Source organism: Sus scrofa, chromosome 13, assembly GCF_000003025.6.
Source record: "Sus scrofa isolate TJ Tabasco breed Duroc chromosome 13, Sscrofa11.1, whole genome shotgun sequence".
Classification (NCBI taxonomy): domain Eukaryota; kingdom Metazoa; phylum Chordata; class Mammalia; order Artiodactyla; family Suidae; genus Sus; species Sus scrofa.
In genome coordinates this window covers 66,179,156-66,194,762 of record NC_010455.5, presented here as the reverse complement: position 1 = coordinate 66,194,762, position 15,607 = coordinate 66,179,156, and the positions used below count along the sequence as shown (strand labels likewise).

Here is a 15,607-nt window from a genome sequence, read left to right as displayed (position 1 = left end):
AACCAGAAGCGTCTACGGGCTGCACCTGTCGGGGTTGTTAAAGGGCCGCGGGGATACCGGTTGAGCGCGGCAGTCCTGATTTGCCGCTGGGTTACAGAGACACGCGTGGGAGACATGAGTAGAAAAATAGCTCCTGCCTTTATTCAAGTCCTGTCCCCTGCCTCTGGCCCCATCCCGCTTCCCGTCCCCGCGGTCTCCTGTGACCAGAAGCAGCTGTCCAGGGCGGGCTGCAGGGCCCGGGACACTTGATCCGCTCTCTCCGCGAGCCGCCTCGAGCGGAGGGCGCCGGGCCCCTGTAGGGTCCCAGGAAGTCGGGCAGCTGTGAGGGCAGTGAGAAGACCGGCACGCTGCGGAACAGGGCGGGCACGGCGTCCGGGGGCAGCAGTCTGTCGAAGTAGGCCCCGATGTAGCGGCCGGGTGCCCGGCCCTGCAAGAAGTCTGGCAGCACGCAGCTGAGCGAGGCGGTGAAGGCGTCGTGCGGGCCGTGTGCCCCGGGCGCTGACGCCGCATCCTGCAGCCACTCGTGGCACATGGCCACGGCCCCTGGCGAGAAGAGCAGGACCACCACGCCGCCTTCCTGGAGGGTCTGGCGCCGCTGCGCGTGGAACCAGGCCAGGGGCCCCTGTGCGCTCAGTTCGCGGCGGCTCCACAGGTCCACGGCCACGCGCAGCGGCAGCTGACACAGCGCTGACGCCAGGGCGCCACGAGGCGCTCGAAGCCTGCGTCGTCGGGGAGTAGAGGAGCAAAGCCACTCGGCTCCTGGCGGCAGCCGCTGCAGGATAAAACAGAGTGGGAGGGGAGACATGAGCTGGCCGGAGGCCCGGTCTGCCCGGGGGCCGCCACCCGCGGCTCTGGCTCACACTCACCCCCTTCAAGACCGTCCTCCTTCAAGAGCCTCAGCCACCCTGTTAGGGGAGAGGAGCGGAGGCAGCTGGTGAGCCCAGCTGCCGCCTTCTCCTGGCCAGCTCCCAGGCCCACTTGAGGAGTCCAGCCCCTGGGGAATCGCTCACCTTTCACGTGGTCCTTTTTGACAAGGAGGAGAAGGAAAAGCACAGCGGCAAAAAGTAAGCAGGCCAGCCACACCAGGGCCCAGCGCTGGTGGGTGTCTAGGAGACCCAGGGGAGAAGACAGGCTTGTTAGAGGCCCCCCACTTCATGATGGAGAAAACTGAGGCTCAGAGAATGTGATTTACCCCAACTCCACAGCTCATAGGGTCAGAGCCAGTGTATGAACAAAGATCATACATAGATGTTGTGTGTGACTTTGACTAAATGACTTCACTTTCTGTCTCATTTCACCTCTGTAAAACTGAAATAACAATTGTATCTACTTCCTAAGATTATTGTGAGAACTACATGTATTAATATAAATAAAGCACTGAACGCAATGCTGGGCATAGTAAGTGCTCAAGTATCAGCTAATGTTACTGCCCCTAAGCCTCTGGTTGCTTGACCATGACCTCACTCTCTTGGATGACTGCAGCAGCCTTCTAACTGGTGTCCCTGATCTTTTTTTCTTTCTTTTTTTTTTGGCCACCCCTCGGCATATGTTGTTCCTGAGCCAGGGATCAGATCCCAGCTGCAGTTGTGACCTATGCCACAACTGTGGCAACGCCAGGTCCTTTAACCCACTGTGCCAGGCCAGGAATTGAACCTTCATCCTAGTGCTGCAGAGACACCACAAATCCTGTTGTGCCACAGCAGGAACTCCCCTGATCTCTCTCTCTTTTTTTTTTTTTTTTTTTTGCCCCTAATTCATTACCACATGGCAGCCCAGAGATCTTTTTATTACTATCTATCTATCTATCTATCTATCTATCTATCTATTTTTTTTTCCCAGAGAGCTTTTTAAAATACAAATTTGAGGAGTTCTCTTGTGGTGCAAGAGGTTAAGGCTCCCACATTGTCACTGCAACAGATTGGGTTGCTACTGTGCTTCGTGTTAGATCCCTGGTCTGGGAACTTCCACATATTGTGGACGTGGCCAAAAAACAAAACAAAACAAAACAAAAATGATTATAGCCTCTCAGGAAGTTCCTGCTACTCTTTTTTTTTTTTTTTTTTTTTTTTTTTTGTCTTTTGTCTTTTTTTTTTGTTGTTGTTGTTGTTGTTGCTATTTCTTGGGCCGCTCCCACGGCATATGGAGGTTCCCAGGCTAAGGGTTGAATCGGAGCTGTAGCCACCAGCCTACGCCAGAGCCACAGCAACGCGGGATCCGAGCCGCGTCTGCAACCTACACCACAGCTCACGGCGACGCTGGATCGTTAACCCACTGAGCAAGGGCAGGGACCGAACCCGCAACCTCATGGTTCCTAGTCGGATTCGTTAACCACTGTACCACGACGGGAACTCCCTGCTACTCTTAACATCCAAATTGCTTACATTGGCTCCCAAGGCCGTAGGTGGCCCTTGGATCCTCATCTCATGACAGAAGCTTGCCTCCCAATATCCTCCAGCCACCCTGGCCACCTTGGAATTCCTCAAAAAACCATCCCATAGTCTTCACAAAAAGCCATCTCTACCCTTTTCACCTAACTCAGAGTTCAGCTCCAGCCTTTCCCCTGAACTCCTTACCCCACCTAGTAAGGTCCCCATTATATTCATTCAGGGCTTTGGACACTTCTACTTTATGGTAAATGCTTCAATAGCTCTTTTTTTTTTTTTTCGGTCTTTCTTAGGGCCACAACCTCAGCATATGAAAGTTCCCAGGCTAGGGGTTGAAATGGAGCTGTAGCTGTCTGCCTACATCATGGCCACAGCATCTGAGATCTGAGCTGCATCTACAACCTATGGCTGCAGCTTGCAACAACACCAGATCCTAAGCTCACTGAGCAAGGCCAGGGATGGAACCGAATCCTCATGGATACTAGTCAGGGTCTTAACCCGCTGAGCCATAATGGGAACTCCAGCTCACACTTTCTAAATGACTGTTCAGCAAATATTGTTCTAGCTTCTATGGCTGGCATGGGGCAGGGACGTGTCTTTGGTGATGCTGGGATCCCTGAAAGTGGTCCCTGTGGTTTTCGAACTAATGAAGCATTGACCCTCCAATCTTAGCCAGGAAAGGGCAGGCCATTGTGTGTGCTACCCCCAGAAATGTCAATCCCTGTCAAGATTCCAGCTCCTGGTACAGAGAAGAAGAGCAGTTTTCATAATACTGACACTTGTCCATGGGGCAGGCCCAGAGTGCTCCCAGGTCATCATCCCACAGCTGTAAGACACAAACAAAACTAAATCCAGGGCCTTCAGCTGAATGTTCGAGACCCTCCAAGTTCTAGTCCCAAATTTCCAGCCTCCCACACTCCCCTACACACAGAAGGTTGTCACAAGCTGCCCTGCTTTTATTTACGCTGTGCCTGCTTTCAGGACTGTCTTCCTCCCCATGCTGCTTGGGCCCACATGAAGAGACCCTTCCTTGAAGCTCTCCCTGGAACTCAAAGCTTAGCACAGTGGTTATTGGCTGTCTTAACCCAATGGTTATCTGTTTGCTGGTTTCTAGGCAGAAGTGAGCAACTTGGGGTCAGGAACTATGCTTCTTCAACTCTTAGCTTCCCCAGGGCTGGACACAAAAGAAGCAAAAGGTGGTGGGTAGTGCTAGAGGGACAGTGAGGAGGCCCCTGCCCAGGAAGACTGAGAGTCTCCCCAGTGCCCTCCACCAGGCACAGAAAGAGGTAGAAGAGGCTGGAAGACAGAGTTTGAACCTGTTGCCTCTGGACATTGGTGGGTAACCCTCCTGCCACCTACTCACCTGCAGACACTGGCCTGACTGCAAGTCTTGTAGTAGCTGCTCTCCAAGGCGAGCTGCCCTCTGCCAAGCCAAGGGGTGGGAACTGTCACCTAGAGACACCACATCTAGGACACTGCCAGACTACAGCTGGGTAGAATAGTGGGGGCGGGGGTGGGGGAACGTTGGGAGCCTTGAGAGGCCACTGAGAACAAGGCCCAGGTCTGAGTCACCCTCACATTCCCAGAGACCAGCACAGGGTCTGGCACAGAGGAGGGGAAACTGAATAGAGTGAAAATTCAAGGTCAGGCTTGAGATGGAGCTGGACAGGTACATGAAGGGTCCCCCCCACCCCTCACCGTGGAAGCTCTGCTGAGCAGTGGGGTGCAGCCACTGGGTTCCAAGGCACAGAGTGATCTGTTGTCCTGGGAATCTCTTGTCTCCACCACCAGCATGTCATCCTTGAGGGGCCCCAGGGAGTCTGGAAGGGGTAAGAGCCCACTCTGAGTGAGACTCAACCTGCTCCGGGCTGCCTCTCACTCATATCTGACCTTCATTCCCAGAAGCTGGCACTTTCAGGGCCTATTGCAGTGCACTCACCAGTCCACAGGCACTCTTGAAGCTGCAGCTTCTCCCAGGTGCTCACCTGCTTAGAAGGGAATAAGGTTAGGGTCAGAAAGAAAAGCAAAAGCTGAAGCCAGAAAAGCCAGAAGAGAAGTGACAGACAAAAGGAGGCTTGTCAAGTGGAGGGGTGGTCTAGACTCTGGACCTGACCTTAGGCAGATCTGGGTTCGAGGCTGAGTAATTAGGAATCTCTCCATCTTTTTCAGCCTCAGTCTTGTGAGGTCATCTGTGCTAATGGACTTTTATGACCCTAAATTAGCTCTTTTCATTTCTGATAGAGCACTTTATACATTCCCTCCTCATCTAAGCACCTTCTCAATGAGGTCTCATCTGACTTGCCTCTCTTGAAAATGCAACTCCTATCCTCCTTTATTCTTCCCCACCTTTTCCTACAGAATGTATATACGATTTTACCATACTGTATACTTTACTCATTATGTCTATTGTCTGCCTTTTTCTGTTAGAACATAAGCTCTATAAGGATGGGAACATTTGGTGGTTTCATTTACTGACATATCTATCCCAAGTGCTTAAAACAGTGCCTGGCACATAGTAGTTGCTCAATAAATCCTGAATTAATTTTATAACCACCCTCTGAAGTTGTAAAGCAACCCATACCTACAGGTAGGGAATAGGGTAAGTATAGCAATAATCAAAACGGCTAATATTTACTGAGTATTTAATTTGCGCCAGTTGCTAAGGTGAGGCACTTGTTGAAGCTTCTTAAGCACTCTAAGGAGTAGTTACTATTATCATCCCCATTAAACAGACGAAACCGACGTTCAGAGAGATGAAGTGCCCAGGTCCCATGAACTGCTAAAGTAAATGTGGAACTCCTTTGCTCCAAAGACCCAACGATAAGGTGGATCCAGAAGACCGTGACTGGGGATTCTTGCGGGGCAAAGGATGGGTAGCAGGGGGAGATGGGGTCCTGCCCCCAGCTCTCTGGCGCCCCCTTCTTGCCTGGATGCAGACGTTGGGGTGACCTTTGAGCAACGGGAACTTAAGAGCCTTCTGTGGAAAGAGGGTAATGGCTGGGGTCAGGAAAGGCGCGCCCCTGGGCTCCCCTTCCTTTCCCTACCCCCGGAACCTCCTGCCGCTTCGCTTACATTCACGGTGACATTTGCTCGGGGCAGCGGCGGAACCAGCGGCTGGCAGGGCCCCCATCCTGTGCCTGCCAGCACAGCGTGGCCTCGGCGGGCAGGGAGCACGGCGCATCCAGCCGCCAGTCCTGCGAAGGCAGCAGCTGCAACCGGGCTGCACGCCAGAGTTCCTGTGTGCGCGAGGGTCTGCAGAGAGAGAGTCAGGTCACCGCGGGCCGGCAGGCTCCCGCCTACCTCCCTCCCACCCCGGCAGGGCGGGTCCGCTCACCCTCCCTAAAAGGGCAGACGCTGGTCCTGATGGAGTCGGGTTCCAGAGGCCACACCTAGACAGGAAACAGGGCTCCGCAGTCAGTTCAACCCAGCCAACCCTCTGCTAGGCCTGAGGATGCATTCATTCAGCTCAGTCAGCCCTCCCTGGCCCTCCTTATGAGCTATTCCGCATTCTTGAAACAAAAATATTTGGGGAAAAAAATCCAGAAAACTGCAAAAAGCAAAACTTGAATTTGCCTGAAAGAAACTGTTTACATAGCATTTAAATTGTAATAGGTATTACAAGCGATCTAGATATGATTTAAAGTATAGGGGAGGGAATTCCTGCTGTGGCTCAGCAAAAACGAATCTGACTAGCATCCATGAGTAGGCAGGTTCCCCATCCCTGGCCTTGCTCCGTACGTTAAAGATCCGGTGTTGCTATGAGCTGTGGTGTAGGTTGTAGACGTGGCTTGGATCTGGTGTTGCTGTGGTGTAGGCCAGCAGCTGCAGCTCCGATTTGACCCCAAGCCTGGGAACTTCCATATGCCACACGTGCAGCCCTAAAATGCAAAATAAATAAAATAAAATAAAATAAAAGTATATGGGAGGATGTATGTTATATGTAAATACTACACCATTATATACAAAGGACTTAAGCATCTGAGTTTGGGTATCTATAGAGGTCCTAGAACTAATCTCTCTGGAATACTGGACATGGAGGGATGATGTCTGTGTTTCACAAACATTTGTCCTGGTCTTTCTGCCCTTTGCAAGGCCCTAGAATTGCACAGATTTATTCTTCCAGCAAACCCTATGCCAACATCTGGCAGCATCTTCACTCAACACTTTTTTTTTTTGGCCACAGGCACAGAATGTGAAAGTTCCCGGGCCAGGGGCAAACCTGCCTCACAGCTGCAACCTGAGCCATAGTAGTGCCAATGCCAGATCCTTAGCCTGCTGCACCGTTGGAGGGAACCCCATTAACACATTTAATTTTATTTTAATCTATTTTTGGGGGGCCACACCCAGGCTCACCCACTGAGCCACGACATGAACTCCCATTAACACATTTTAAATGAGTACCTACTTATTTAGCACTAGGTAGTCATAGAGACATCAACAATTAAATCCACAGTTGGAGAGTTTTGTCATGGATCAGCAGTTTAAGAATCTGGTGTTGTCACTGCTGTGGTTCTAGTTACAGCTGTGGTGTCGGTTCAGTCCTTGGCCCAGGAACTTTCATATATGGGCATAGCAAAATAAATAAATAAATGAAATTTTAAAAAAATCCACAAGGAGTTCCCATCGTGGTGCAGTGATTAACAATCCGACTAGGAACCATGAGGTTGCGGGTTCGATCCCTGCCTTTGCTCAGTGGGTTAAGGATCCGGTATTGCTGTGAGCTGTGGTGTAGGTTGCAGACGTGGCTTGGATCCCACTATGCTGTGGCTCTGGTGTAGGCCGGTGGCTACAGCTCAGATAAGACCCCTAGCCTGGAACCTCCATATGCTGCAAGAGCGGCCCAAGAAACAGCAAAAAGACAAATAAATAAATAAATAATAAAATAAAAATGCACAGTCACTTTGTAAGAATCTACTAGGTGCCAACCACTGTGCTAAGTGTTAAGGACACATACATTTATTCTTTCAATAAACTTTTTTTTTTTTATTTAACATCTGTACCTGCAGCATATGGAAGTTCCCACAGCTGCAGCAGTAGGCCTACACCATAGCCACAGCTGCATCTGTGACCTACACCGGCAGTATCAGATCCTTAACCTACTGAGTAAGGCCAGGGATCAAACCCACATCTTCACCGAGACCATGTCAGGTCCTTAACCTCCTGAGCCACAATGAGAACTCCTCAATAAATTTTTTAGGTGTACCTCTTCTGTGCTTTGCCCTGTTCTAAGCAGTAGAGATAATATACTAATTTATTCAGTAAAACTTTTTTTTTTTTTGGCCTTTTGTCTTTTTAGGGCTGCACCTGCAGCATATGGAGGTTCCCATGCTAAGGGTCTAATAGGAGCTGTTGCTGCCAGCCTATGCCAAAGCCACAGCAATGCCAGATCCGAGCCGTGTCTGTGACCTACACCACGGCTCACGGAAAGACTGGATCCTTAACCCACGGAGCAAGGCCAGGGATCAACCCGAAACCTCATAGTTCCTAGTCAGAGTCATTTCTGTTGCGCCAAGACAGGAACTCCTTATTCAGTAAACCTGTAAGAGCTCTACAATGTGACAGGCACTGTATTTGACAATGAGGACGCTTATGTCGCAGCAAATATTTCATGAGTATCTGTTATGTGTCCTGTTGCTATGCTAGGAAGTAGAATTTGACTGACTGATTCATTCATTCACTTAACTTAATTAGCACCCACTACATGTGAGGCATTATACTAGGCTCTGGGGAATAACTAAATTTGAATAGATATTATTTCCTTGCCTTTAAGGAAATTACAAATTCACAGCTGTAGTAGTGAAAAACATGTATATAAAAAAAAAATTTTTTTTGTCTTTTAGTGTGACACCCATGGCATGTGGAGGTTCCCAGGCTAGGGGCTGAATTGGAGCTGTAGCTGCTGGCCTGCGCCACAGCCACAGCAAGGCCAGATCTGAGCTGAGTCTGTGACCTACACCACAGCTAATGGCACCACCAGATCCTTAACCCACTGAGTGAGGACAGGGATCGAACCTGCGTCCTCATGGATACTAGTCAGATTTGTTCCACTGAACCAAGTCAGGAACTCCCAAATATGTATATAAATTAATAAATCAGGGAGTTGCTCTACGGTGCAGCAGGTTAAGGATCCCGTGTTGTCACTGCAGCGGCTCTGGTCGCTGCTGTGATGTAGGTTCAATTCTGGCCTAGGAGATACTGCATGCCGCAGAAGCAGGAAAATAAATAAATAAATTAAAATTAAAATTAGTTCATAAATAAGTCACTCATTTATTGAGGGTATGTTGTGTGCAAGAAGAGACAGATGCCCAAATAGAAAGGAAATGATAAATGACAATGAACAGGGAAAGACAATAAATGCAAGTTGAGCAAAAGCTTTGGGAATGAGGTGACATTTGAGCTGGATGGATCGGGGTGTATGGAAAAGAAGTGAAGGCATTTCAGGTAGTGGGAATAAGAGACATTCATGTCAAAGGTAAAACAGATGGAACATGATATCCAATTAAATGTACAATCAGAAGGAGATTGTATTATTACAACATATATGAGCTGGAAGTGGCACACTTCCTTATTACAGCCCTGTGAGGCTGGTACCCTTATTCCCATCTTACAGACAGGAAACAGACTCAGAGAGGTGAAGTGACTTGTCCAAGTCACCCAGCTAGCAAATGGCAAGAGTCAGAATTTAGGCCAGTCTAAGTGCACAGCACATGCTCTACTCTCCAGGGGAGCACATCAGGGAACTGGAGAAGCAGAGGAGGCCTTCAAGGGGGCGATGACATCTGAAGAGGGCACGAAGCACAGGTAGGAGTCCTGGGATAGAGGACCAGGAAGAGCATTCAGGGCGTGCACAGAGAGAAGACATAGGACAGCAAAGGTCAAGGGAGGGCCAGTCCCCTAGGGAGTCATGGTTTTCACCTCAAGGATGGATGCAGAGGGTAGGGAAACCAGGAAGGCGAGGCCAAGCCCTCTCACCAACTCCCTGATCCCCTTCCCCAGGCACCCAGCTAGACTGCTCCTACCTGAATACAGAGGCAGGGAACCAGGTCTGTGTGGTTCAAGGTAATGGTCTGTGGCCCAGTCTGTGGGATAAGCAGAGGGGAGAAGTTAGAGAAGATGAGGAAGAAGAAAGCTGGAGGCCAAAGTTAAGGACACCAGGAAGGCAGCTGTCCCCCACCAACACTCCCTGTTTTGAAGGCAGGAGGCTATGTCCTTTCAAGGGTCCCCTGCAATAACGCACTTGCAACTTCAGCAGGGGTACTGCCTGCAGTGGGAATGGTCTTGGTGGGGGGCTTACCAGGTTTCTGTGCCACCAGGGTTTTGCAGGGCCCTGGGTCTGGTTCCAGTACAGGGAGAGGCCGAAGCGCTGTTCCTCAGAGACGTCCAGCACAAGGCGCACATGGTCGCCATCAGCAGACACGTTGAGCCAGGGCAGGGCTGTGCGGGAGGCACAGAGACTTCCTCACCTTTTCTGCACATGGAAGCCTGGGTCACACCCACCTACTGACCCTTTGGAGTTTCCTTCAAACTCCTGAGACTAGGAGTCCCCTGGAGGGCAGAACCTCTATCTCTATCTTGGACCAGACTTGGGCCGTAGCCCAGGACGGAGCCCAGGTAGGCCCTACCATGTGGCCTTGAGATGGCTCTTCTTGCTTCTCCCTCTGCAGCCAGAAAGAAAATAAATCTTTCCCTTTGCTCAGAACTTTCTGATGTTCACCCCTGCCCCCCATTACTCCCAGAGTGAAAGCCAGAGTCCTTACAATGACTTGCAAGACCCTACCCAATCTGGCTGCCGTGACCACTCTAAGTTAATTTCCTAGCGTGCCTGTCCTTAACTAACCTGCAGCAGACACACTGTCCTCCTTACTAATACTTAAACATGCCAGACACACTCCTCCCTCAGGCCCTTTGGGTTTTTTTTTTTTTTTTTTTTTTTGTCTTTTTGTCTTTGTTGTTGTTGTTGTTGCTATTTCTTGGGCCGCTCTCGCGGCATATGGAGGTTCCCAGGCTAGGGGTTGAATCGGAGCTGTAGCCACTGGCCTACGCCAGAGCCACAGCAACGCGGGATCCGAGCCGCGTCTGCAACCTACACCACAGCTCACGGCAACGCCAGATCGTTAACCCACTGAGCAAGGGCAGGGACGAACCCGCAACCTCATGGTTCCTAGTCGGATTCGTTAACCACTGCGCCACGACGGGAACTCCCTCAGGCCCTTTGCAATGACTATTCCCTCCACACAAACCTCTGCCCTCAGATACCTTTTTTTTTTTTTTTTTTTTTTTAGGGTCCACCAGTGGCACATGGAGGTTCAAGGATAGGGGTCAAATCAGAGCTGCAGCTGCTGGCCTACACCCAGCCACAACAACACCAGATCTGAGCCATGTCTACGATCTACACCGAAGCTCACAGCAATGCTGATCCTTAACTCACTGAGTGAGGCCAGGGGTCAAACCTGTATCCTCATGATACTAGTCAGATTCATTTCCTCTGAGCCACAACGGAACTCCATTGCCCTGAGATTCTCATGGCTCCTCCCTCACTTCCTTCAGGTCTTTTGCTCACTCAGGCTACAACTCCCAACCTTCCTACTCTCCCTTCCCTGAATTTTCTCCATAGCACTAATTACCATCTAACTTACTACATATTCACATCCTCCATGTATTTATTGTGTCCTTTGTTCACCCCCACCCACCTGACTTCCAGCTGAAATGTCGGCTCCATGAAGGCAGGGATTTTTGTCAGTTTTTTTTTATTGGTTTATCTCTAGTGCCTAAGGCTATACCTTGGGCAGGGTAAATTACTCATTAAATATCTGTTGATACATGGATTAAAACCTACCAAATTAATAAAGACAGGAAATCCATGATGTGTACCTGTGTTCTCAAAGCTCTGGTGGGGGGTAGTAATTAATTGAATTACCAAAGGGCATCAAGCTTTAAGTTTAAGAAACCAAATAGAAAATGAAGTGGAGGAGTTCCTGTTTGGTGCAGCAGAAATAAATCTGACTAGGAACCATGAGGTTGCAGGTTCAATTCCTGGCCTTGCTCAGCAAGTTAGGGATCTGGTGTTGCCATGTGCTGTGGTGTAGGTCACAGATGTAGCTTGGATCCTGTGTTGCTGTGGCTGTGGCGTAGGTGGCAGCTGCAGCTCTGATTGCCCCTAGCCTGAAACCCCTATGCCACAGGCTGGCCATAAAAAGAAAAAAAAAAAAAAAAGCATCATAGTGTTATATCTCAGTAGGCTCGAGGTATGCAAGTGTACACATATGTAAGAATAATTGAGGAGTGTGGTTAAGGATTCAATGCTGTCACTGCAGCAGCCTGGGTTATTGTGTGTATGGTTTGATTCTTGCCCAGGAACTTCCTCATGCCTCAAGTATGGCTCCCCCCCAAAAAAAAACCCAAATTAATTAACTGGACATTAAAATTAGTGCATTTGACACATTATCATTTTTTGTTTGTTTTTTGTCTTTTTTAAGGCCACATCCACAGCACATGGAGGTTCCCAGTCCAGTGTCTAATCAGAGCTGTTGCTGCTGGCCTATGCCACAGCCACAGCAACAGCAACACCCGATCCAAGCCACATCTGCCAATCTACACCAGAGCTCACGGCCAACGCAGATCTTAACCCACTGGCAAGGCAGATGAACGCACAACCTCATGGTTCCAAGTCAGATTGTTTCCGCTGCATGAAAATATGGAACTTCCATTTTTCTTTTTTTTAAAACACATTTTCCTGTATGTATGTTTTACCATGAAAGTAAAGAAAACTAAAGGAGTTCCCACTATGGTGCAGCAGGTTAAGTATTCCATTGCTGAACTGTGGTGTAAGTCACAGCTGGACTTGGATTTGATCCCTGGCCTGGGGACTCCATATGCTGTGGGTGCAGACAAAAAAAGAAAGAAAAAAAGAAAATACAATAACAAAAAAACAAAAAAGGAAAAATTAAAGTCTGATCAGCACATGTTTATCATCAAAACCCTCAAGCTTCTTAGCCCTCTTTTTAAGGGTTTAATTAGTACTTTATTTTTATATATGAGGGGTGCACCTAATCTTGACAATATCTTGGGGCCCTCTAGATGTTTTTGGTACTAATGAATATTGTTTGTAAGGAGTGAAAGAATTACCCTTGATATCTTAAGTGCCTGACACTGAGTATAGCTATTGAAGTTCATGTGTGATGAATGAATGAGCTCTGTGAGGCCCTGGGTTGTGGTGGTCAGACCCTTAAGTTAACTCCCAAGGGGTCCCTCACTCTCCAGAACCAACCCTCCCTCCTCCTAGCCCCCCACCCAAGGTCCCTTACTGAGCACCGCTGGCATGCTGCCTGGACGTCAACCTCTGCAGTTGGGGAGAGATACAGAAAATCTTCAGGACTTCAGGAAGGGCTCCCCTGTGCCCTAAGTGTACCACATCTACTCCAGTGCCCAAGCAGCTCCCAGACACAGGTAGAGTAATGTCCCTGGGGAGAGGAGGGCAGAGCACTGGCTGGGGGAGGATGGGAGGGGAGAGTGCTGGAGTAGAAGGGTACGGTGAAAGCAGTAAGGGCCAGTGGCCAGCTGGGCGAGGAGACTAGCCAGCACTGGGACCCACTATGGGGCTCTTCCAGCAGCTGTGCGGGATTAGTTTTTTGTACTGGGCTATTGGACCAGGCCAGCCCCCGGGAGCCTGGAATTCTCGACCCTGGAGGGGTGGCAGGTGGTAGGCTCAGAGGACCTCTGCCCTCCCATGGGCGCCCTCTCCCAGCTATCAAAGCTACTACAAGGCCCCTTGACGGAAGGGTCCAGTTAGCGCAATGCACTCAGGAGGGGTGGGAGCTGGACTGGATAAGGGCCTCACTCTTTGTGTCCCTGCCTCATCCCTGCTCTTCCAGGTCATATGACAAAGCTAAGGGCATCAGCCATGCCAGTGCAAGTGTGGGAGCCCCTCCCACAGAAGTGGTTCTCACACCCAGTGCCTCTATGAGTCTCCATGACTACTCTGTGACTGGGGGCCAGCAGGTGCTCTCCCATTATTTTCCAGTTAAGGGATATTGGTGGGGCCTGGGGTGGCAGGGGAAATGAAAGGGTTTGAGTGAGCAGCCCTCTGAGGTCAGGAGAAGCCCCAACACCCGCTTCCACAGTGTCATGTGGGACAGACATGATGTGCAGGAAGTCCGCCAGACGTGGATCCAGCCACAGACTTTCCTCTACAAGCCTCAGCTTCTCTATCTGGAGCAGGAAGGTAAAAATCATGCCTCACTCATGAGGGTAGTATTGAGGATTATAAAAAAAAAAGGAAAAATCAAACTTTCTGGACCCTTCTGCCTTAGGCATCATACCAGGTATCTACACTAGCAACTTGTTTATTCTCATAACTGCTATATGAGGTAGGACTATTCTTATTATTTTTTTTTTTTATTTTATTGTTGTCTTTTGCCTTTTCTAGGGCCCACCCGCGGCTTATGGAGGTCCCCAGGCTAGGGGTCTAATTGGAGCTGGAGCCACTGCCTACACCAGAGCCACAGCAAGCCAGTCTGAGCCGCATCTGTGACCTACACCATAGCTCACGCAACGCGGATCCTTAACCCACTGAGCAAGGCCAGGATCGAACCTCAACCTCATGGTTCCTAGTCATTATTAACCACTGACCACACGGTGAACTCCAAGGTAGACTATTCTATTCCCACTTTACAGAAGGAAACTGAGGCATAAAAGGTGGAAAGGACTTGCCCACAGCCCTGCCAGAATCAGGACTAAGAAATGCATGTGAAAGTGCTTCATGAATTCATGGTTAGAAGGCTGTTATTGTTATTATTATTTTGCATACCACAGACTGACCAGGCTTGCACAAGGGCAGCAGGCACTTGCACCTCCAGCAGGACGCAGCGGGCAGTAGGGTAGGCCTGGAAGGACAGCACCACATGGGCCTGAGAGAGGCTGTGAGCAACAGGGCAGGTGTCAGTCAAGGCCAGGGGCCCGGGGCAAGGCTCTGATGAGGGCAGTTGGGCCAGTGAGGTTCTCTTCACCATTCCTAGGATCCTCTAGCCCTGGGTCAGGTGTTCTTCCAAACTCCTCTTCATCTGCAGGGTTTCTTCCCAGGACCCTGGAAGCGACCCGGAGAGCAAAGGCTCAGGACTGGTACCCGCTCTGGCTTTGGCTTCCTTCCAAGAAGCCCAGTGCTAGGAAACAAAGGCCAGGCCTGGGGGATGGACCTGGCTAACATGGGGGTCTGTTGGACAGGTGTGCCTCAGGAGAATGCTGAGGATGCCTGAGAATGCCTGATAGACACCCTGGTCCCCATGCCCATCCCACCCATAGGCTCACCATGCACAGCCAAGTGGACAGCCACACGCACACAGAGGTCGCAGTCGGTCTCCTTGTGGCACCTTAGCACCAGTTCTGTCTGCAGGAGTGTGGGCACCAGAACAGGGCCTGGGGCAGACACAATGCCCCCAGGCAGGCACAGCACGTCACCATCTGTGCATGAAGGGTAGGGTGGGAGCTGAAGCTGTGCAGACCCACAGTCTGATTGCACCTGACACCCCCAGAGGGCCAAGGGGCTTTGGGCTCTTCCTGGGTTGAGGGCGGGAGGTAAGGGCCCAGGACTGAACAGCTCCCCTCCCTTTTGCCAACCTGGGATGGTCTTTTCTCTCTAAAAGTAGCTCTACTCACCCCAGAGATGGCAGAAAGGCCCTAGGAAGGAGGTAAAGATGAATCAGAGTTTATGAGCTCAAATCTAACCATTCTTTCCTGGCTTGGGTCCCCAACTCGCCCCCTCCATCCCCGTTCTTCTGGGGCTCCCTTTCCAAGTCCCTCCCAGAAAAAAGACAAGACCGAGTTTTTTGCCCCCCTCCCCATTCTTCTCTTACCCCATCAGCACCCGACAGACCAGCCAGGGCAGTTCTGACAGTGATGGCAGTGACAGGAGCCAGGCTAGGGCCTTAACGGCCGCAGGCTGAACCCTGAGCCTTCCTCAACCCTCTGGGGGCCCCAGACTCACCGGAGAGCAGCGGGCAGCGTCCTGAGCCCCAAACCTCTCTAGAGAGAGGACCACAGGGTTTCGGCCCAGTGCCAAGGACAGAAGGAACCAGGGCACAGGCATCTTCCAGGTGCCAGGCAGCACCCAGGCCTGAGGCCCTGTCCTGCCCCCCCAAGGGGGGGCAGACACCACACCTCTGCTCCCACTCAGCCCTGCGCCTGTGGGCAGGAGGGCCAGATCCCTCCCCGGCCTTGGGTCAGCGCTG

At 50.6% G+C, this 15,607-nt stretch overlaps 1 protein-coding gene across 1 annotated transcript; it reads right to left on the bottom strand.

The window, feature by feature from the left end:
* Positions 13 to 15,465, bottom strand: IL17RC (interleukin 17 receptor C). Its single transcript, XM_021069809.1, has 13 exons — positions 15,364 to 15,465; positions 14,688 to 14,766; positions 14,506 to 14,542; positions 14,228 to 14,300; positions 13,493 to 13,592; positions 9,679 to 9,818; positions 9,404 to 9,463; positions 9,144 to 9,194; positions 5,457 to 5,636; positions 4,324 to 4,369; positions 4,083 to 4,204; positions 205 to 772; positions 13 to 86 (listed from the first exon to the last, which is right to left on the bottom strand). The coding sequence occupies exons 1-13, from the start codon at positions 15,463 to 15,465 to the stop codon at positions 13 to 15; spliced, it is 1,632 nt and encodes a 543-aa protein (XP_020925468.1).

Excerpts from the sequence above, each read along its gene's own strand:
- IL17RC (XM_021069809.1), bottom strand. The coding sequence starts at position 15,465 with ATGCCTGTGCCCTGGTTCCTTCTGTCCTTGGCACTGGGCCGAAACCCT. Across the intron at positions 4,370-5,456 it reads GAGCAAATGTCACCGTGAAT|GTGAGCACCTGGGAGAAGCT; the intron begins GTAAGCGAAGCG and ends CCTTCTAAGCAG. Across the intron at positions 773-4,082 it reads TGCTCAGCAGAGCTTCCACG|CGGCTGCCGCCAGGAGCCGA; the intron begins GTGAGGGGTGGG and ends TTTATCCTGCAG.